Genomic DNA, 21,155 nt, shown 5'->3' with positions numbered 1-21,155 from the left:
ACCATGGTGGAGGGCTCCGGATTAATTTTTACCGCCTGGGGATCTTTAACATGCACCGAAACCATACCCTATTTTCCGGTGTATAAGACACAGTTTTTCTAAAAAGTTTTCAGCAGTGCACATTATATGTCTTTTTTTTGGGGGGGGGGGCAAAACCTGATAGAACTAATGTTAATGCGGACTGAAATTCATTTATTGAGTACAAAAATATGTGGCTTTCTTAGTCCAGAATGCTGAAACCAGCGCAGCAGCATGGACACAAGAGATGAGGCATTCCTTGTCCTCACACTGAGCTGGCCAGCTCATCAAACTTCCAACAGCTCAGGGCACATGACATGTCGTAAAGGCAGAGTCAACCCTGCCAAAACAAGAGTTCCATAACAAAAAACCACAACAAAAGTCAAGAAGACCGAAAACATAAAACACATCAGTGTGCGAGTTCTCGTGTCACGGAGATAGCGCGAGTTTCAAAAGGCGCAAGCAACGAGTTGCGCTGTTCCTAACCGATTTGGCGCTCGCTCGGGCCAAGGCCGCCTCAGCAAGTCAAGCAAGCATCGAGGGCAGAGAGCCAGTAGCCATTTGCAGCATTGTCTGTGTGGTTCGTTCGCTTTGTTTCCATTCACCGTTCACCTGCACTATGCCACCTACAAAGCAAGAAAGCTTTACAGTGAAGTTTAAGCTGATTGCTGAGGAATACGCGATGGTGCGCAGAAACCGAGCAGCACGCCGTCATTTTATGTCATGGAGAAGATGATCCGTACGTGACGGCAGTGTACCCACAAGCTCCACACCATGAAGAGCGGTAAGAAGGCTGACCAGCATTTTGCAGATGCTAGTGCTCAAAGGCGTTAATTGGCGAGCACAAAATTTTGCGATGTTTGTGCAACAACAAGTTTTGAAGTTTTGTTGCAGCAAGGCAGTGAATATAAATGTACATTATACACAGGTGTATCTTATACTACTTTTTACTTTGAAAGTTGCAAAAAGTGGGGGGTACGTCTTATACAATGGTGCGTGTTATAGACCGGAAAAGACGGTACCTTTTGTCTTGTCTTCATACAGGTTATACATGGTGAAAAGCTCTAAATCTTTTCTCTTTCATTTTGCGCGCTCATGAGTGTGGTGTCAACGCTTACACCAGCAAATCAGCAGTTAGGATTAGTACGAGAAAAAAAGTGTTCTGGAACGCACCTTTCGCGTGAAAAAAAAAAAATGCATGTAAATCGGCCGAAAATACTCAAAACATGGTGTACGCACTGCAGAGTTCAATGTGGAAATGCAGTTTACGACTCTCACCAGCGGCCCTTTAGTGCAACAGCACGTATTAATTAAACCCATCCCCTAATAGCCACAATTCATAGACTGACCAAAATTGTTTGATAAGTAGTGTGATTTCAAAGACCCTGCTACACACGAAGTCGCTGATCAGGAGGAGTCGGGTTCCTGATGAAGCTATGAGCTGAGCTGGATCGTATATTCAGAGAAAGACGGTCTGAAGATGACGGCACACACTCCACCCATACCTTGATGCTTTCACATTCAGTCTACAGCGCTACCTTGGCACTGCGAAAAAAAGTGCAGCCAATTTTTTCAGCAGTTGTCACAAGCTTGTAAACGAAATGAAAAATTTTTGGCAGTGTTTGGAGGAAAAAAAAAAAACACACACACACAAGTTGCAGTTTTGACAACGCCGGAGTACTAGTTCAAAATGTGAAAGTAAAATGTCTGCAGGCAAGGCAAACTGTAAATAATGAGGGAGAGGCATTACACACCCCAAAGGTCAAGTGCTCCCCATACACAACAGATTGTTCGCCACCAAAGACAGGAGGGGGGCAAAAAGAAAGGAAGGGACAAAGAGTGCTCCCCCCTCATCTATCCTTTCACTATGCAATGCCTACAAGGGCTTGAACGGACAACACAATATTGCCTCATGGGGGTGCTTGGAATTGAGAAGATATAGCACAGTGGACGATAACGTTGCTGTGAGAGGTGACAAGCTGAGACGGGCAATTTTTTTCTTCAAAGAAGCTTACGCCTCGTTGCTCCCATTCGAAGAAACAAGATGCTTTCTTCTAGAAACAAACAGCTTGCTTTCATTGCCACAGGAAAGAAGTCACTACTAAATGATATAACGCACCAGACATAATTAGGGCCCTTCGTTTTCGGGTTAAGACCCGATACTGCTCGATATTTCACCGTCACCAAACATTTTTAAAAGATGGGCTGAACTAGATTTCCCCCTGACAATTCGGGCACTAAAAAATACCTCGGTCACAAGATGGGGCTGTAGCCTAAAACGAAATTCCCCTGGCAAAGTGAAAAGACACTGTAGGCGTCAAGTTTAGCAGTAGCTCGTAACCCAGAGCAAAATGTCACTGCAGTTAACCACTTGATACTATTACAAAATTTTGTTGGCTTCACTAGCTGAGGCACGCGGTTATTTGCACGAGGCAGCGCCTTGCTGGAATACATAAGCAAAAGGTTGTTGCAGCAAGGGTTAATGTTCCAGCCAAGTTGAATGAGATGTGACTTCGTCAATGTAGCATTCAGCTGTCAATGCTGCACAGGACCTCTAGCTGGTACGAAAGACTCTGGAAGCCTCATCCTGAGCTCAGGATATATGTGGTGCAAAAGGGCATGACAATCCTCCGGAATGCATGGTTCTGCATCATAAACGATAACCTTTGTCATAGCTATAGATAACCTTTGTCATGCTTGGTAAAGAAAATGTGCTCATTGTCATTTCATCTTCTTTAAAGAAGGACGCCTCACTGGGCGCCTCATATTACATACATTCTGCCTTTTTAGGCCCCTATGACTAGCAACCCTAATTAAATTAGCTTTTTTTTTTTGTCCCGTTAAAGGCACTGGCAGCTTTGTTCAACTATCTCAAAAATATTGAAGCCTCTGAGGTGATTTAGGTGACCTTCCCAGAATAATCATTCAAACGTTTTCTTAAAAATAAACACTCGCAACTCTTTTTAACTCTTTGAGGGCCACTGCAGCAACTTTGCGGCATCACAGAACCTCGTGAATGCTGCTTTTACATTACAGCACCGACAGGTGGCTTGAATTTCCCGCTCTTCGTGCTCCACACATTTCATGAAAGGTGCTGCCATCGTTCTGCAGTTTCGCAAACTTGTGCTTCATTATGGTTTCACCTTTCAGGACCCATGGTAACTGATTTCACATAGCATATACAGTTCACCTCCAGCTCAAAAGGTCTCAGAAACTCACGCAGCCTGCTCGCGCGTAGTCGGCTTCCTCAAAGAAGGTTATATCTTGGTCCGCACAGATCCCCCCAACTGATACAAATTTGCTTCCTGCAGTTCAGATATGGCCCCGCACAATGGAAAGCAACTACTTCGTGTGCTTTGTGCACCACTCTGGAAGGCTTGAGACTTCGAAGCTCGTGCATAAGAAGAGGCAAATTTATGAAATAAATTGCTTAAGATCCCATTTCTCTACAGTTTGCAGCTTTTAAAGAGGCACCCGGTTTTTCTGCCTGAATTTTTTTCAAGATTATGAAGCCCAAAAACGAAGGACCGTAGATATAACGCACCGAAACTTTCAGTTAGCATTGCTTCGAGATTACAGCGTTCAGCCCAGGCATTGATCAGTGGGCGGGAGGGAGGAGGGGTGTGAGGGTGTGGTGGCACAGGAGGAAGAGGAGGAGGAGAGACAGGCGGCAGTGCACACACAGGAGTGGTGATGGCGGTGGTGAGACTACGACTTACAGTGAGCACTACGCCATCCAAGCTCTTTTTGGGGACACTCGGGGGAGACTGTGGTGACTCAATGGCAGTGGTGGCAGTGGGGGCAGGAGGAGGGGTAGAAGGAGGAGGAGGCGGGGCAAGCAGCTCGCCGGCGGCTTTCTTGGGAGGCAGGAGCGGGGGTGTGTTGGGGGCAGGGTTAGGGAGCAGGAGGAGGGGCCCCGGTGCTTCGGCCTTGCAGCCCGGCAGCGGAGGCAGCACTTCCTCGTCCTCGCTATCAAACTGAATGAGCAGCTGGTGTGAGGACTCGGGGCTGCCGGGGACCCCACTGCCGACAGACGAGCCTGGGGGCTGTGCAGTGCGGAGGGGAAGAGAACGTCACGGGGACGACGACAACCGTGGGCGGACGAGCACTTCAGCTGCTGAGGAACACTAGCAGCTGTCTCTCTAGTGGGCACAGACAGCGGGAAGTGTACATGCACATGCACATTGCCAGCAGTTGTTGCTGCCTATGCAAGCATCCAACTGCCCAAGTTCGATTACAGATAGCTGCCCTAAGTGCAATCTCTACTTTCACAGCCCACAATCTGCCTTCAAGCTTCCTGCTTTGCTTGTGAAAAGAAACAAAAAAAGGGCCACGTAATACAGTTCAGATTATGGTGTTTAACACGCCAAAGCTATACTTGGGCTATGAGGAGGCTCACTGTAGTGGAGTGCTGCGGATTAACTCGGACAACTAGGCGACCCTTAAAGGGGCACTGACACAAAAATTTTGCATCTTGTTTTTTTTGTTGCGATAAGTAGCTAGTGACCTACTTATAACCTGTAGAAACCTCATTTGCTTCAGCGTGTGACGGTTGTTTAATTAGAGGCATTTTCAATGCGGCCAGTCGCAGTTTCGGTTTCAGCGAGTGCCGCGAAACGATGGATTTTGTGGATTTTGTGTTAACAAAGCTGACCACGTGACCGTCGGAGGGATATCACAGAGCAGAGCTGCCGTAGCACTGTCGAATCCGCATCGACGGCAGTTTCTGCCAATGCCCCCACGACTGATCTCGTGAGGCGCTTAATTAAAAAGCGACCGTGGATGTGGCGCAGGCGATGCGAGTGCAAATGCTACCGCACTAAAGAACGACGCGCGACGCTCGAGATGGTGGTGCAAGACGCGCGTTGGGAGCAGCCGGCCGGTCTGCCTACAGGTCCGCCTACAGATGTGTTCGGCTTACCACTGCGGCAGATATTCGAGTGCCGCTCTCGTAAGCGGTTCAGATGACAATTTTTAATGCAACCCGCCATGGCATCATTAACTCCTTTCTCATGTAAGCCACCATGGTCGGGACTTGGGGACAATTTCGTGCAGCGGTAACAAGCTATCACTCGAGCTACCTGCGCCGGCCTGGGCCACTTCGCGGCCGTGGCCGCCGCCTGCACAGCGACCGTGCGGCTATTTCAGTGGGCTTTTCGTGCCTCCGGCGCGTTTTCGCATCCAATGGTAATAAACAGTAATAGAAACAGAGTGCCTGGAATCGCTGTAGAACTTTGGTCGCGGCCAGCTGCCCGATGAGCTGACGAAATCACGGCGCCTCCGCCGCCAACGATCGGGTCGTTCGTTCTCGAGAGCAGAAGCTCCGCCCTCCGGCCCTCCGATTGGAGCGGCGAGCCTGGCGAGCCGACGAAAAACGCCGGCAGTGCGGAAGCGGCAAACACAAACTCGTGACGTGTTTGGACGTTGTTTATTTACCCAATATCCTTGGGATGTCGATTGCGCGTGGTCCTCGGCTGGCTGCTCGGTTGCGTTTCGCACACTTTAAAATTGTTTTTAAATATGTTCTAGGCTGTATTCGCCGCTGATATTTTGCAGATCTCACCTTCAAAATTTTGTGTCAGTGCCCCTTTAACGTCCGAAATCTCGACACACGGGCATTTTTGCTATTCGCCTCCGCCTGAAAAGCGGCCAGCGCGGCCGGGATCGAACCCGCGTTTTTGGGCTCAGCAGCACAACTTTTGAGGCACTGAGCCAACACCACCGCGCAATACAGTTACGTAAATGTGTAGCTGCTGACCCTCCACCTGTTACAATGGAATCTTGTTGATATGATTTTTGCAGAAACTGGAAAATGAAACCTATCACGCAAAAATCGCTTTATTCCAGAGAAGGCTCTGAAATGCAAGAAAACAGGCTTTACTCAGTGACAATCGCGATAGCAAACCTTCTTGTGGAGTTGAGTGATGCTGGTCTGCATAATGTGTGCGAAGCAGCATCACTCAACATCACATAAACTGTAGCCAACCAGACGCACCTCGGAAAATAGCGGCAGGTCGGGTTCATAAGACACCTGCTTCCCTCGCATACGTCACTGATGACAAAGTGCTGATTGGTTTCTTTCGCTCGTTGCTCACTTGCTGCTGACGTGTACGCAAGCGAGTCAGTTACAGATAGACCTGTCAGCAGTCCATGTTATGTGAAAATGGGATCGTATCAACGGCATGAAGATGCACTGCTCCTATGGTGTGTTGACTGAGAAATGGAAAAAAAAAAGTTTTATCCCAAAAAAACGTATTCTGCAGGATCATATTAACGAGATTCCACTCTATATTGAAAGAACTAAGTCACTGACTAGTTCAGAGTCGGTTGTGAAGAATTATCAGCGTTGACTCTACAGTCGAGCCTGCTTGCAGCACACTCCACTTGTGGTGAAAAAGAGTGTCCCAATGACGGCAGTGTGGACTTCCGGGACATTGGGAATTTACTCACCGAGATTCTAGTTACAGTGAACAAATTCTGTTCCCAGGGATTTATTTTGTTCTACTGATATGCACAGGCAAAGCTAGAGGCATGGCAGGGTAAGAGGGTGGTGTAATCGAAGTTAACTTGGTTAATAACTGCAGGCTGTAAGTGAGGCTTTAATCTTGGCTGCTAGAAGGCCAGAGTAGAAAGCATTATCAACAGCTGCACCTCTCACACGCTATTAAGAATTGTATACGGTAGAGCAACTTCTTAGCCTTTAAGCTACCATACACGTCTTCTCTGCAACGTAGTCATTCGGTGGTCATTGTACAACCGAGACTGGTTACTGGTTAAAGCAAAGTCAGCAAGAGTAAAAAATATACTTGTCTATGCTGTTTCGATTTGCTGAGCGGAGAGCTAACAAAACAGGAAAATTGTGATTACCTCATCACAATAACTGTTATTTCATTATGTATATAATTTTTTAATAACCACTCTTGACAATACAACCTCCTTAACTGAGAAATACGGTGAAATATGGAGAATGCAACAAGATGTAACTTGCACAAGAAAGAAACATGAACAGGAAGCTACCTCATAACAGTTACGTAAACATAGTCTCATCGTCCCTATACAACTTCGATACATCTTGATGCGGCCACGGTGCAATGGTCACAGATTTGTGAGGCAATAACATGGCAAGTCACATGTGTACGCACACCTACATGAAAAGAGCCAACACTCAATCTTATTAGCACCTAACATATTGCCATGACATTATGCTCTCAAAGTTATTTCTCAATGCTTCCGTGCCCTTTGCTTCCCTAGGGAAGTTTTACACCCACCACTGTATATGAACATGGATTGGCTAAAGCCTTTATATTGTCTGCCGATCACATGGTCACTGGGTTAATATGTCCCCTGACCATTCAATACCGTTAGGCTACTGCAAATTATTCACAACACGGATGATTTTCTTTATGAAATACACGTAACGCAGAAGTCACTTTCTACAAGCACTACCGAAAGCGTGTACCAGGGGTGGAACAGGGTACATGGGTTTGAGATCAGTGCTGGGAGCAGGCAAAATTGCCTTTTGTAGCAGGTTCGGCGCAGCCAGAAAGAACTTTTGGAGCGGTTTAAACCAGCCAGAGGGGACATTTGTCTGGGGGCTCACGCAGGCTGCTGTGTCAGCCACCTGCCATTTAGCTTTTGTCTATTCATCTACTATATCAGGCATTCTCTTGCGCCCTAGAACCTACACCGAACAGGCATGCAGTTCTTGTACCATATCTCAAAATTTACAATATGCAGAGTTTTCTACCTTCAGCTTCACTATTGGTAAACCTCACACACAAAGTCAAACTGGATCAGGCAACAGGTCTCGCTTTGTGTTCAGTAGACGGCAAGCGAACTCGCGGCGAAATTTCGTAAAACAAGGCGTTCGCATTTTTTCTACCTAACAGCGGTTTCAGTGCATGCGAAGTGAAACATAGCTTTGTCTTCTCCCATCACAGCGTTCCGACAGTTGATGACAGCATGCCGTGACTACGTAACGAGAGTGTGTTAGAAGGCATAATTGATGATGGACATTCCTCCACATAAGCAAACCTAACCCACATGCGAAAATGAGTAATTACCGCACAACAAAGGCAAATTGAATTAACAAGCGAGGGACAAGCGTCTACGACCTTGTTTGTTCAACACATGCCCATACGCTCAGCAAATCTAGTCAACTAAATTGAAGTTCACCTCCAATAGACTGCAACCTTTCATGCCAATATTATTCTGTTTTTTGTATGTTTGCGATGTGACACAAAAACATTCAACTCATTTTTGGTCATTTTCTATTGATTGTGCGGCAACGGGCGGCAACAGCCAACGAAACCATGCAACGCGACGCAAATAAATTCAGAGTGAAGTGGACAAAGCGCGCAGTGCCTGTGAGCTTGCAACTAAGCACAAGCCAACTCCCTAAGCCGCCCACACCCTTGATGAAACCGAAACCATAACCACACTGAAACCGAAAATGTGATGTTTAAGCCACATTTTCGGGCACGGATCATCATGGCACTTGTATCTCGCAGCTCAATTCGAGCTCTGCGGCACAGGACGGTGCTGAGTTGGGCACAATAAGGGCGATTCGGCACAGGATGGCGCAGATAAACAAGTTTGGCGCTCAACGGCACAAATGACGCAGCTGTTCCACCCCTGGTGTACTCTACAGTAAAAGGAAGAGCTGGTCCACTTACCAGTGCGGCCACAAGCTCGCCCGCGTGTCCATTACTGAGGACAGTAGTACTATCGGCCAGGAGATCCTTCGTCAAATGCGTATCACTGCAACACCACAAATGCATCGGTCACAACAGCATCAAGCATTTCTGCTTGCTTTATCCAGAAAACCAGTTTACTCTTATGTCTAACTCATGCCAAGAACACCATTTCACACAAATAGAGCTACTTAAGAACTCAATTTTTCAAACAGCCCCACCACATCTTCACTCAGGCAAACACACACACATACATGCACTCGTACCTACAACCCTCTCTATAGATCTGACACACAGGTACCCTCAAAGTCATCGACACACAGGCACACTTTTTTTTGCTCACAAAACAACAAGGAATTTCGAGCAATCAACCAACTCCAGCGACACATCGAAATTACAAAAATGTACTGCAGCCTGTTGCCTGCAAAGGCGTACAGTGCAACATTGCTGCCAGCACCGATGTAGCATGCGAGTAACTAGAAAAAGTTGCAAAATAAGCTCTAAAGCATTACTTTGCAACTTTTTCTAATTACTCATTCAAATTTTCACACTAGACATGAATACTAGTAAATTATCCCAAACACTATGACGACAGGGCACAAGCAACGTCGTTAGGCTCACCAGAGTCTTGGTTTATCCTTGTTCAGAGCTGCTTTGGCTCCAGAACCTTCACTGGATTCCCTGAAATCGAGAAAAAACCAAAGTGTGATTCCAAACCCATTGTGCAGCTACTGGCACCTGCCGAAACAGGCAGCCTCCTTAAATTATAGAATACGGAGGAGGGGAAGGTGGTAAATAAATGATAATGTAGCAGCTAAACTAGAACACTGGGCTTTTGGGGGCCTGGAATAGCATTCACACAAATTTGTAGACAGTATGCCCATAAATGGTTAACTCATACGATCGCCAGTGTATGCAGTAAAGGCACATTCCTAGTTTTCAATGTGGTGCGACCCATATAAAACCTCCCTAGATATCAATACAAGTGTTTCCAATTATATATAATACAAATGCCTCTAACACAAATACTTAAAAACATCCGTGCTTCAAGATTTTCGGTTTCTGCCCTTTAAAAGGGAGAAATTGAAATCAGGGCACGCTTGAAGTTCTGTGTATTTCCTGTTTCACTAGTAAACGATGTTGGAGTTCAAATTTGGGAAGAAGAGTCAAATCTGAAACCCACAACATAGAGCAGTTACTTGAAACAGTGGTGGAGTACAGAAGGAAGGCTGAACAGAGCAACCTCAAATAAATGCTAGAGACACTAGAGACAAAATAAGGGCCTCAAAATACTGGCCAGATTAATGGCACTAAAAGTCTGCTGTTATACGAGACAAACAGCCCCGGCCAAGGCTTGAATTAAACAGTCTAACATCGTTATAACGAAGCAGCATTGGGGCAGAAAATTAGTTCGTTATATCCAATATTCATTTTTGATTGATTGTAGGGTTTAATGCGCCGACACAACGCAGGCGATGAGGCGCGCCGTAGTGGAGGGCTCCGGGTTAATTTTGGCCACCTGAAGATCTTTAACATGCGCCCAAACCTCGTACACACGGGCATTTTTGCTTTTCACCTCCATCAGAAAAGCAGCCGCCGCGGCCGGGAATCGAACCCGTGACTTCGTGCTCCAATATTCATTTTAACAGCAGAAGTAATAATCGGCTTTAACAAATCGGCACCTGGCTCCCGCAAAAATCCTAGGTACAAAAATGCATTATTGTAGGCTTTGAACCCACTCTAAACGAGGTAATCCTTATCTATCTCCTTGTGCCATTTCAAATGAAATTGACCACAAATACGAGATCATGACATTACAACAGAGCAAAGTTCATTTTACAAAACAGGCCTGCGTTCTTATTTCAGACTAGTCAAATGCGCTGTAGTGCTGCACAATTGAAATTTTGGCAACTTTTTTAAACGATTAAAAAGAGGGTTGGGCTGTCTTTCAGGTTTGCTTCTTTACGCTAGCTTTGGAGCTTTGAGCCTCACCCGGACCAAGTATTTCTTTGTTACAGCTGATATTGCGTGGCTCTCGCGATTTCGGTTTAGTCATAAAAAGAATAAATGTCACTGGAATAAAGCGGGGCCAACAAAAGTTTGTGTATAGTTCGCTATAGCCAATAATTAATTATATCAGTGTTCGTTGTACCAAGGTTCAACTGTATGTGTGTTGAAGTTGGCAAAAGTCCTACAAAATGATTCCTCCAGAATTGAGAACTTAAACTAATGTTGGCAGAACTAAAAATTCAAATTTTCGGTGTTTAAATGCGCTGAAAGCTACACCTGGGCTACAAGGCGTGCTGTATTGGTGGGCTCCGGATTAATTTCGACCACATGGGGGACTTTAATGCACGCCAAAATCTCGACACACCAGCGTTTTTGCTGTTTACCTCTATCAGAAAAGTGGCCGCTGCAGCCGGGAATTGAACCCCCGTCCTTGGGGTCAGCAGCGCAATGCCACAGCCACTAAAATTCCAGCAGAACTACGATTTCCGTGGTACACAGGGGCCACGCAAACAGTTTACCTTAACCCTGGCACTCGCAAGAAATGGGATTCCGAGGACCCACACAGACGTGCTCACCCATTCACATGAATGACGGTCTTGTACTTTTCTGCAGCAAGGGGGACCCTTTCATCGTCATTGTCGGATAAAAGTAGTGGCACTTTCTCCCCGACGACACCTAAGCTTGGCACTGAAACGAACAGATAAACAATTTGGGGGAATTAGAGCAACAGTATGCTTCCAACTTGCTTACACACAGCCTCTGTTACTAACCCTTCTTGGCGCTGATCTGGAGGGGCAAGGAACCAAACTGCAAAGCTTTGTGCAGCAGAAATTGGAGCTACAAAAAACTTAACGATGACAACAGAATTTGCTCCTGCACATTATCTCCGTAGCCGGCTGTTCCTGCGCACGGCGCAAGGAGTGTGTTGCTGCAAGTATATTGAATGTCACATGAACCATTTCCTTGATTTTTCTTTTTTACTTAATCTGCTTATGAACTACTGCAGCAACGACAAACAAACTTAGTTAAAATTCCACTCAATGTCAAAGCTGTCGGAAGTGCAGAGCAGTGATTCACCACAATGGGCTGTAGCACCGTTATCCGCTCACTGCTACCATCCAATGCAATTCAAATTTCCCCCCTTTACAGTGTTCGTGCACCCCCTGCCTGAAACTGCACCAGCGGGAGTTCTGTTCCTGTTGTGCTTGCTTTTCCTCCCGCACGTGCCGGCATTGCACTGCCACTTTTTTTCGCTTATATCATAAAAACCAATCCAACGAGCATTCTTAACTAAATGAACGTGGGCGCTGCCGATTAATTACGTATATTTTGCCTTTTCCTACAGTTTTCTTTGCGCTAAACAATGGGGAGATGTACGACAACCACCAGCAGTTCACAAGTTTCCAATGTTTATGACTGTAAAAATCGCTTGGCTTTATAAATCACTTGCGACGACAGCCGCTACGACGGAATGCCGAGGGGCTCTACTTGGGTCCAGTGAGAGAGCTACGACGACAAGGCGAGTCCCTAAAGTGCTCTGTTCTTAAAAGCAGATGATGTCATGCATTGAGTGCAAGCTCTTTTCGAAACGCGCGCACGTTGCCATCAGGGTTCATTGTTTTGGTGTAATGATACATTGCATGAGCAACTGCCTTTTTCAACCTATACCCGAGTACGGTATTGTCCATCACAATTTCTCCTAAAGTTTGTAAGCTTCTAGCAGCAAGAGACCAGTAAGCTGGGCAGCGAGAGAGCTCACCCCGGCGCTTGTCCTCTTCCGCCTTGGCCTTGAGGATGTTGCACTTCATCTGGTCCGGCGGTATGGGCTTGGGCACACCACTGCTCGTACCGGCCTTGGCCTGGTTGTTCTTGACGCCGCACGGCACCACGGTAACAGTGCCCGACGCGCAGCAGTCCTTGCTGGGCCCAGCCGAGCTGCTGCTATTGCTTCGGCTGCACACGCTGCTGCTGCCGCCAGCACAGCTGCTGTCCAGGGCCTTCAGCCTCCTGCTCAGCTCCTCAGCATCTGGGGACAAGTGCGGGGCAAAAGCAGAGGAGGTAACTACGAACACGGCTGAGGGTGTGGCTCCTTTCACATTCTAACATCAACTAGTCAACCTCCTTTCGTCGTTTTACAAGGGTTGATTTTGCCTGTCAAGTTATGTTTAACAGCCAGACACTCACACCATGTCAGGCTCTGCAATCAGGCCTCAGTGAAGAGCTTTTTGAAGAGCTGCTCAGTAAAACACTTAATTAAGCCAATTCCAGTGGACGCAAGTTTTGGCGCTACCAAGATTTGTCACAAGACACAGGAGGCATACAGAAAGAATGCCTTCAGAGGGCTTTGGGGTAACGCAAACAAATTTGGCACAATTTTTAACCACCCATTTTCACTTTCTTTGTGTGCAAAGTGCATTATTTAATAGTAGTGTGGCATCAACTAGTTGGTTACCAACTTTATTAATAAGTAATGTTGCACAAGAGTTGAGAGCAAGAAAGAGATGTTGAACAACACACGTAATGCAGTGTGTGCTGTTGAATGTCCCCTCGTTTAATTCCCCGCACGCACTGCGTCACCCATTAAGCTACACACTTTAGACTGGGTGTGTTGCCACTTCTGAACTACCGCTGTGTGGTTTTCAGCTAGAGGCACTGCGAGCTACCATAAGAGCCAAACAAAAAATTTTACTAAAGGTTTTAAACCTTCCAATTGCATCGTTGAATCTTGCACACAGCGTAACAGCTTGTACGAGTTCAAAAAACAGATACACAACAAAAGCCCACACACAGTTTGAACAGAAGTTCAATTCCAAACTTGTCACAACAAGCCACTAGTTTATCAAGGTGTCAGCTAAGCTAAATTCTTTCTCAATATTTAATGCGGCGAGAAAGGCATGGATAAAAATGACATGAACAGGGAGACGAGAGACAGACAGATCAAGGAGACCTGTCCTGTCTTTTTCCTGCAAACGTCATTTTTATCTGCGCCGTTTTCGCCTAATACAATCATGAACAAAGCAGCCCAACAACAAGTACTTTTGTTTATCAAGGTGTGCACTCAAGTCCCTTGAGTTGAACAAGTTTGGATGCAGAGGCATTAGTAGAACTGTGGGCATAACAACTATGGCAGCAAGATGAAGTTACACAGCTGGAACAACTAATGCGTGCAGAACTGCAGCTAGGACACCAGAACGTATGTCATGCCACGACTGTAACGCATCCATGACACACAAGCACACACCAAAGCGCTCTTGCTGAATGACTACCAACCTGGCTCTGGATCCGGAGGCACGTCGCCCTTCTTGTACACGGTCAGGTCATTGCGGGTATCAGCCGCCGAGCTGGACTCCTTGGAGAAAGACCGGATGAGGTTGTCCAGCCGGTTCTCCGCTTCCCCAGCGGCGGCGGCGGGGACGGCAGTCGGCACGCTTTCCACTGGACTGTGTGAGGGCAGAGAAAACCAGGGGAGAAACATCAGCTCAAGAAAATCTACCATATACACATACAAAAAAAAATGGAAATGCCAATATTTTTCTTGCTTCCGAACCCACGCTTCACATATTTTGCTGCTTGCTTTTATTTCAAAGCATCTATTTGGTGTCCTAGAAGTCTCCAAAGAGCCTTTGTGAGATCACGTTTAGAAGTGCGAGTAAAAGAGAAATATTTAAGCTGCCCGTAACATGTGGATAGCATGGTCTTGTTGAGCAAGTCTGGAGAGAACATACAAAAAAGTTTTAGGTCCTGCACAGGGAAAGCGTATAGTTGCAAGACTGAAGAATCCAAACTAACAGAGAAGCAGCCCCCTAGACAAGATAAAGTGGTCCCGAAAAGTAGGTTACCTGTGCAAAAAAACACACACACACACACAGTAATAATAATAATAAGAACCACAGCCAATGGGCACTTTTGTCGCTCACTTGAAGGTTAAAAACTTGTGAAGAGCAGCATTGTAGCCCTACTCCTTGTGCCCCTCAGGATTAAGATGACCTGCTTCTTAAGCAACCCCATTTTCCTTTCCATGCTTCGCAAAAGTGAGGAGCAAGCTATCGCTGCATCCTACTGCAAAAGAAGAAGAAGGAGAGGCACCGCAAGCGTACATGTTCTCTATTAGCAGGGGGCCACTCGCAAGGTCGGGTGCTGCCACTGCAGGTGTCGCATCGGCCACGTTGGTGATCCGAGCGGGGCTGACGGCGTTCAGAGAAACGCAGTTGGGGAGGGACGCACGGCCATCCCGACGGCTCCCGTCGCGGGTGGTACGTCGCGAGTACCGCTGGCTTGGCCGCCGCTCAAACTGCACGGTACGCCTGGTCCGGTTTTTCTGCGTGGCCTGGAACTCTGTCCGCCCACTGCACGTAAGAGGGAAGAAATGCGACACGTCTTCTCGCAGCAAAATAGACAAACTCCAAGGAAGTACTGTGTTTTCACGTGTACAATGTGCCTCAATAACTCGACAGTCTTAGTAACACTGCAGTGGAAGGTAATAAGTAAAACGGCCCCACAGTGCAGCTTTACCGCGGTGCACACCTTGCAGTAATGTGTACCATCATAACTTTCATTGCACCCTTTGTTTTCCTCTTGTCTAGTCTCCGTACTTGTTTGCATATGGGCGGCCGAGCACAGCGGCTTTGCTTATTATTGCTCCTTTATTAAATAAGTTCAAGTACAACCATCAACCTGGGCTGTATTGTTTCATTGAGCACTTTTAAACAATCAAAAAGGCAGAACAAAAAAAAAACAATAGGCTGCACTTCACTCCTATTTTATCATATTTACTTGCACAGTGCACACACCTGCAATAAATAAAAAGACATGTTTGGCACAGAGTCCAATATACATGGGCTGAGAATTCGCCCCTGTTTTTTTGCGCACCATATTTGGCCTTGTGTCTATTTCAGCTAGTTGCTCCACTCAAGGGGGTAGGGGGGGCCACCTGCCCTTCCACGCTCTGGAGAGCCATTCTACGACTCTCTATGCAAACCACACAGCATTTGCAGCTACACCCCGTCACGAGGAGCAAACGGCGTGACTCATGCACATTGCAGAAAAGATACGACGACTATAAACATGTAGAAACCAGAAAGAAAACGTCGCTGCACTGTGCCCTTCCGCGCGCGGCATTATCTTTATCGCAAACGTTCTCTCAAAGGTCTCCGCCGCTCTGTAAAGTAAGGAGCGTCGACGGCATAGCAGGCACACAAGCGGGGCCGTTTGCGACCTGGCAAAGGTCTGCAAACAATTCCCTCGGTCGTCATGCTGTAGATCATGGAAGCGCTCTGCCACATTTCTCTAACCAAAAGTGGAACGGAGCGTTTGTTTAGGTGATTCAAGAAAAGTTTGACTGTCATTGGTATGCTCATTACGGGGACAAATACAATGTAGTTGTGAGGATACTTCTAAGCGAGCATAGGTGAGTGCTGTGCTGCCTTCGTTCTTTGACAGAAATATTGCTTATCGGCTGACCAATACCTCGTTGGCTGCAGGTTACATCAGTCAGTTCAGTGGTTTACACTCATTAGCGACAGCTGATGCGTGTTATGCGACAGCTGTGCACTAAGCGCCAACCAAACACTCCGAACATTTCAACCACTTGGAACCTTGAACAACCAAAGCAAACCCGACCTGTATCGGAAGCGTGAGCCCATGCGGAAGAAGTTCTGTCGGGTGTTGGGCCCTCGGGCGGGCTCCTTGAGGCGGAAGAAGGCGTGGTGCTCCACGGCACACTTCCACAGGTGCTTGGCTGCCTTGGGGTTGTACAGGCGGAACACAAATGTGTGCTCCTGTTCGTGGCCCTGCACGCAATACAGAAAAAAAAGCCCCACGTTGCTGAAGGGGGCTTGGGGACATGTTGCAAACAAAAACTACGAATTGTAAAGTGATACTATGAAACTAGTTCACAAGTTCTCAACACTAAAACACAAAAATCAGTAGGCTATGCAAAGCTGATATGCAAATGACTTTGTAAAGCAGTAGCATTCAAGAGCTGCTAAATACAAGTCTCCTTACAGTGTTGCAAAGGCTTGCATCGAAGCATAGTTTTAATGTATATTTAGCCTGAAGTATTAACCCGTGCAGCAGAGATTGAAAACATAATTCCCAACTTCCTGATAGTTTTAGGCCATACTTCTTGGTAAAATTTCTCTGCGCTTTTCCAAGGCTTGCACGCAATACAGGGCTGGCAGAAACAGGTTTGCAGGGAGAAGTAGAGACCCAAATTAGGCTAACTCGTTATGTTTACCAGCCTCTGTACGCCTGCAACTTCTTTAGCATTATCCTTAGTGTGTAATTGGCTCAGGTGTTGAAAGTAGCCATCATATCTCTTCCTATTTTCTTTTTTCGAAGAAAACAAATTATTTTTCCTCTGGTTAAATGAGCCAATTCTTTCCCAAAATTTCACTAGCCCCTGCAGGTAATTATGGTGCTTGCACAGGCATCAACATGAATTCAGACGGGAACACAACAGCCGTTGCTCTAATCCATCAGCAACTACCCAATCAAACAGCATTGTATGTCAAGTGCACTTATGCCCTTATTAATTGGCATGTCACATGACAAAGTCACCCAACGTGCCTATCCAAACTGCCTCCCATAGCACAAACAGAAGCTTTATTAAGATCCCAGGAGGCATATTGCTGTACTGTTGTGTTCAATTTTGTTGCTTTTTTCATATTCGTCAGGTAATCTACATTGAAAAAACTTTAGTTTCACTATTTATACCATTTCATAGGTGTTGCTTATTTAAGACCTTGTTTTCTTTATTTACTAGCTCACCAAAGCCATCATTTCTAATTTAAAGTCAATTGCTGAATTGCAGTTTTATTCAGTGCTTGGTACCTTTGTTTTCTTTCTGCGATGTTATGCTTGCACCTTTAAAATACTTCCTGAATCAAACAAAGCACAATTAATTTTGTCCTTCAGGACTCATTAAGTATTTAATTAACACCTTATACATGTTTGGCAATAATTAGCAGTTTACTTGCCTGCACTTTGGGGTTAACAGAAGTCCGACGGCATAAATGTTTAGCGTAATTAATGTCATCACTTCCCCATTTCTCTTGGCCATCTTAAATTCTGCATGTGCAGTAGATTGCTGATTTTGCAGTTTTCTGCCCCATTTTCATCCACTGCATAGGTTACATAAACATTAAAATGTTTTTACATTCGCGCGCCTACAATCAAAAGGGAAACTTGGGAAGGAAAGAGTGGCAACTAACTAACACGAATTAGTATTTAAAACAGCGCCACCACAAATTGTAGCTATCACTCACTACCTATGTCTTACACAGAGCGAGGAACAACCGCAAACACCCCAGTGTACGTCAGGACATGCAGGAAGCCAGCGTGAAAAAATGTCTCTCCCACCCAGCTGGAGAGTTGAAGGACAGGATAGACTGGAGGCATGCCAAGCATTGAGTCACACGGCTGCCAAGAGACAACCACTGAGAGACTTGGCATCGAACAGAATCTGTATACCTAACAAGGCCTTGGCGAGGATGAGACTATGCACCTTGGGCTATTTTCGGCCGACACTCGCACTGAATCGACACAACAAATTCTATCTGCTGATAAAGACAGTGTGTGCAAAGCTCCGAGTGCACTGATAAAAAATGTGTGCATTCGAAACGATAGTTTCAATGCACACTGCTTCTTTCGCTGATTTTTTCCTTTTCTTTAGAATATAACGCAACTGGCAATTCAAGCAACACAGGAATTTCGTGCAGTCTTTCCAAAGCTGCTCTAATGATATTTCTTTCTCCATACATTTCAAATACATCCACAAACTTTCTGAATACTCCTCTGTCTGTATATAGAGTACCACCCACTTTGAAGTTGTTTTGACTTGAGATGCTGCTCCTGTGCTTGATTTAAAAATTGCGTGTACTGGACAGTGTGACAAACTCAACAAAGGTGATGAATTATCTGTTAACTTAACCTGAATAAGAGATAAGATAGTGAGCAACTAAAGGCAGCACCTAAGCTTGATTCTGACTTTAATGACTACCTGTGGGAACAAATACCCTAAAGCTTCACTTCAATAACCACACAGGCTCACAAGAAAAAGGTCTCCTTGAAGGAAATCTTAAACTGAAATTAGCAAAACCAGCTCGGTGTGCAGAGCTCGGTGTGCAGAAACTTTGCATAAAGTCTTATTGTCGAAATGTACAACTCCACTGGTGATGTAAAAATTACCTCCAGGAGTATCTTATGCCATAAGAAAATTCCAGAAGAATGTGGCACCCAATGAAAAGGTGTGTTTCAAATTCCAACTTCGTTTTCAGTTTGTTACACAGTTATTTGAAAGAAAGCAGGAGAATTTGAACTAAATCTCGGAACATGATTGCACAATTATTATTTTATCAGACTTGGTACGCAAAACTTTTAAAGAAGAATGTGCCATACCTCCCCAACCACCATAGGCGTGCGCAGAGTTCTCGATTAGGGGGGGCAAAGTCTTACCGCTGCCCCCCCCCCCCCCCTTACAGCAACTCCCGACCTCTTCCCACTGAAGGCCTAGCGGTCCGAACACAGTGCAAAGAGGGATGGTTATAAAATTTTTATTTCAATGCGATGGAATTGCAACACATACAAAATATTTCTGGGCAGAAATTTTTACTTTAATGTGTTACATTCACAAAATATGGGCCAATTTGGCGCCCCCCTTCAGATGATTAGGGGGGGCGGCCGCCCCCCCTGCCCCCCCTGTGCGCACGCCTATGCCAACCACGCTACACACAGTGGCTTGATTGAATAAAGATATCGCGACTACCACTACTAAAAAAACCTTTTGATAAGAACTTGTGCATAAATTACACATCCATAGCCAGTACAAAAAACAAGCCCCTTCAATGAAGGCTAATCAAAGCTACTAGTCGACTGTTTCACACCAAACTTGGTATCCAAGTTTCTCAACTGGCTTTCATAGAATTCACAAAATTGTGTAGCCACGAACGTGCAATCAATATGCAATGAACTGGAACTGAAATGATAACGTTTTAATCACTCCAAAAAATAAAACGAAATATCCTTGTGCAGCCGGTATAGGCAGAAAAGCAATGTGTTCCCATGAAAACCCCCCAGCTTGAATGCACAGGCAGTTAAAATTTGGGACTAGAATCGAGCCCTGCTCATTCAGGTTGTTCACAGCCACGATGCGGGGAGTTCTGGTTGCTCCGAACCCTCCTTAGCAGACAACAGCAACAGCGTAAAGCCCACCACCCACAGGGGATTTTAAAAACGTTCAGTTGAGCGACGCTTGTTTAAAAGTTGACCCCGCAAGATCAGAGACGACAGCAGGCAGACAGATGGGAGGCAGTGGCTTCCGACGCTCACCTCGTCATCGTCCTCCACGACGACCAGGGTGAGCTTCTTGCTCTTGAAGTCGAGGCGGGTGATCTTTGGCCAGAAGAAAAGGCCAATCTTGGTCTGCCTCTCAAAGACTAGAATGCCCGTCGGGGTCAGGCCCAGGGAGTAGTCCTGGCCGTCCTTGCCCTGAGAGAGACATTGGAGGAAAAAAAGAGTTTGAATGCACATGTTCTTATTTAACGGATGTATAGCACAACAAAAGGACGAAGGACGGAAAGGATGCACAAGGACAAAGCGCTCTGTCGCGCTATGTAGCGCTTTGTCCTTGTGCATCCTTTCCGTCCTTCGTTCTTTTGTTGCGCTATACATCCCTTAAGTATGATCGACCAACTAGCCCAACAACGTACCTTATTGCACATGTTCTGCTAGGCATTAGGATTCAAGAACTTTCCCAACAACGATCCCAGCATTGCTGCCAACAGTTCTCAGCTAACAAGACTTGGCATCTCTAGAACTCCGTTTAAGCTAGTGCACCTTGTGTGGCGCACATAAGACAGATGCATTAATATGAAGTAGCCACTTGCAAGATGAGCAGACTGACGCAATGCATTGGCTGGTTAAAACTTGTTTACTAATAAGTGCATGACCCTCTAATGGTGTACTTAAAGGGGCCATGCGGACAAAATGACGTATTCACTGAGATATTAATCAACTAAGGTTAAAATTGTGATTCTCCCGCCAAATCGTGTGTTTTCAGGACTTCTGCCATGAAGTCATGAGAGCGGGTATTCAAACGAACTTCCAGTGCGTCGTTCGGCTCTGCAGTCTTGCTTGTCGTCAGTCCTCCCAGATGGTGCTATTATACTCATCCACAGACCATAGTCCGCCGTTGCTTTGTTTTTGACCGTATTTGCACCTGGCTTGTTTTTGTTACTGATCGTTTCCCGAAACATGGTGTATCCTCGACAAACAGGGTCACGTAAGACAACGTCACTTATGCCAATTGGCCAGTGTTGTGCAAGACAACTCCAAAGCGGCAGACTGCTGTGCAGCTAAAACAAGCACAGTGCGCCAGTACCAACAGCAGTGCACATCGGTACTTATATGCTCACGTGTATTTTCGTAACTTTCATT

At 45.9% G+C, this 21,155-nt stretch overlaps 1 protein-coding gene across 2 annotated transcripts in view; it reads right to left on the bottom strand.

Annotated features, from left to right (window-relative positions):
- Nucleotides 1-21,155, bottom strand: part of Yrt (erythrocyte membrane protein band 4.1-like yurt) — a 35,638-nt gene that overhangs the window by 3,686 nt on the left and 10,797 nt on the right. Inside the window, exons 8-16 of one of the 2 annotated variants that reach the window (XM_077699020.1) lie at nt 20,049-20,207; nt 16,341-16,510; nt 14,819-15,067; nt 13,992-14,161; nt 12,481-12,747; nt 11,297-11,408; nt 9,333-9,392; nt 8,694-8,778; nt 3,738-4,064 (exon numbers count right to left, since the gene is read on the bottom strand). In XM_077699020.1, the coding sequence (XP_077555146.1) occupies nt 3,738-4,064; nt 8,694-8,778; nt 9,333-9,392; nt 11,297-11,408; nt 12,481-12,747; nt 13,992-14,161; nt 14,819-15,067; nt 16,341-16,510; nt 20,049-20,207 (1,599 nt within the window). The remainder of the gene's footprint in view (nt 1-3,737; nt 4,065-8,693; nt 8,779-9,332; nt 9,393-11,296; nt 11,409-12,480; nt 12,748-13,991; nt 14,162-14,818; nt 15,068-16,340; nt 16,511-20,048; nt 20,208-21,155) is intronic. The other variant, XM_077699021.1, reaches the window with a different exon arrangement.

Source organism: Haemaphysalis longicornis, unplaced genomic scaffold (genome assembly GCF_048455015.1).
Source record: "Haemaphysalis longicornis isolate Haplotype H1 unplaced genomic scaffold, Haemaphysalis longicornis Haplotype H1 scaffold_2, whole genome shotgun sequence".
NCBI lineage: Eukaryota > Metazoa > Arthropoda > Arachnida > Ixodida > Ixodidae > Haemaphysalis > Haemaphysalis longicornis.
This window is presented reverse-complemented; position numbering and strand designations above follow the sequence as displayed.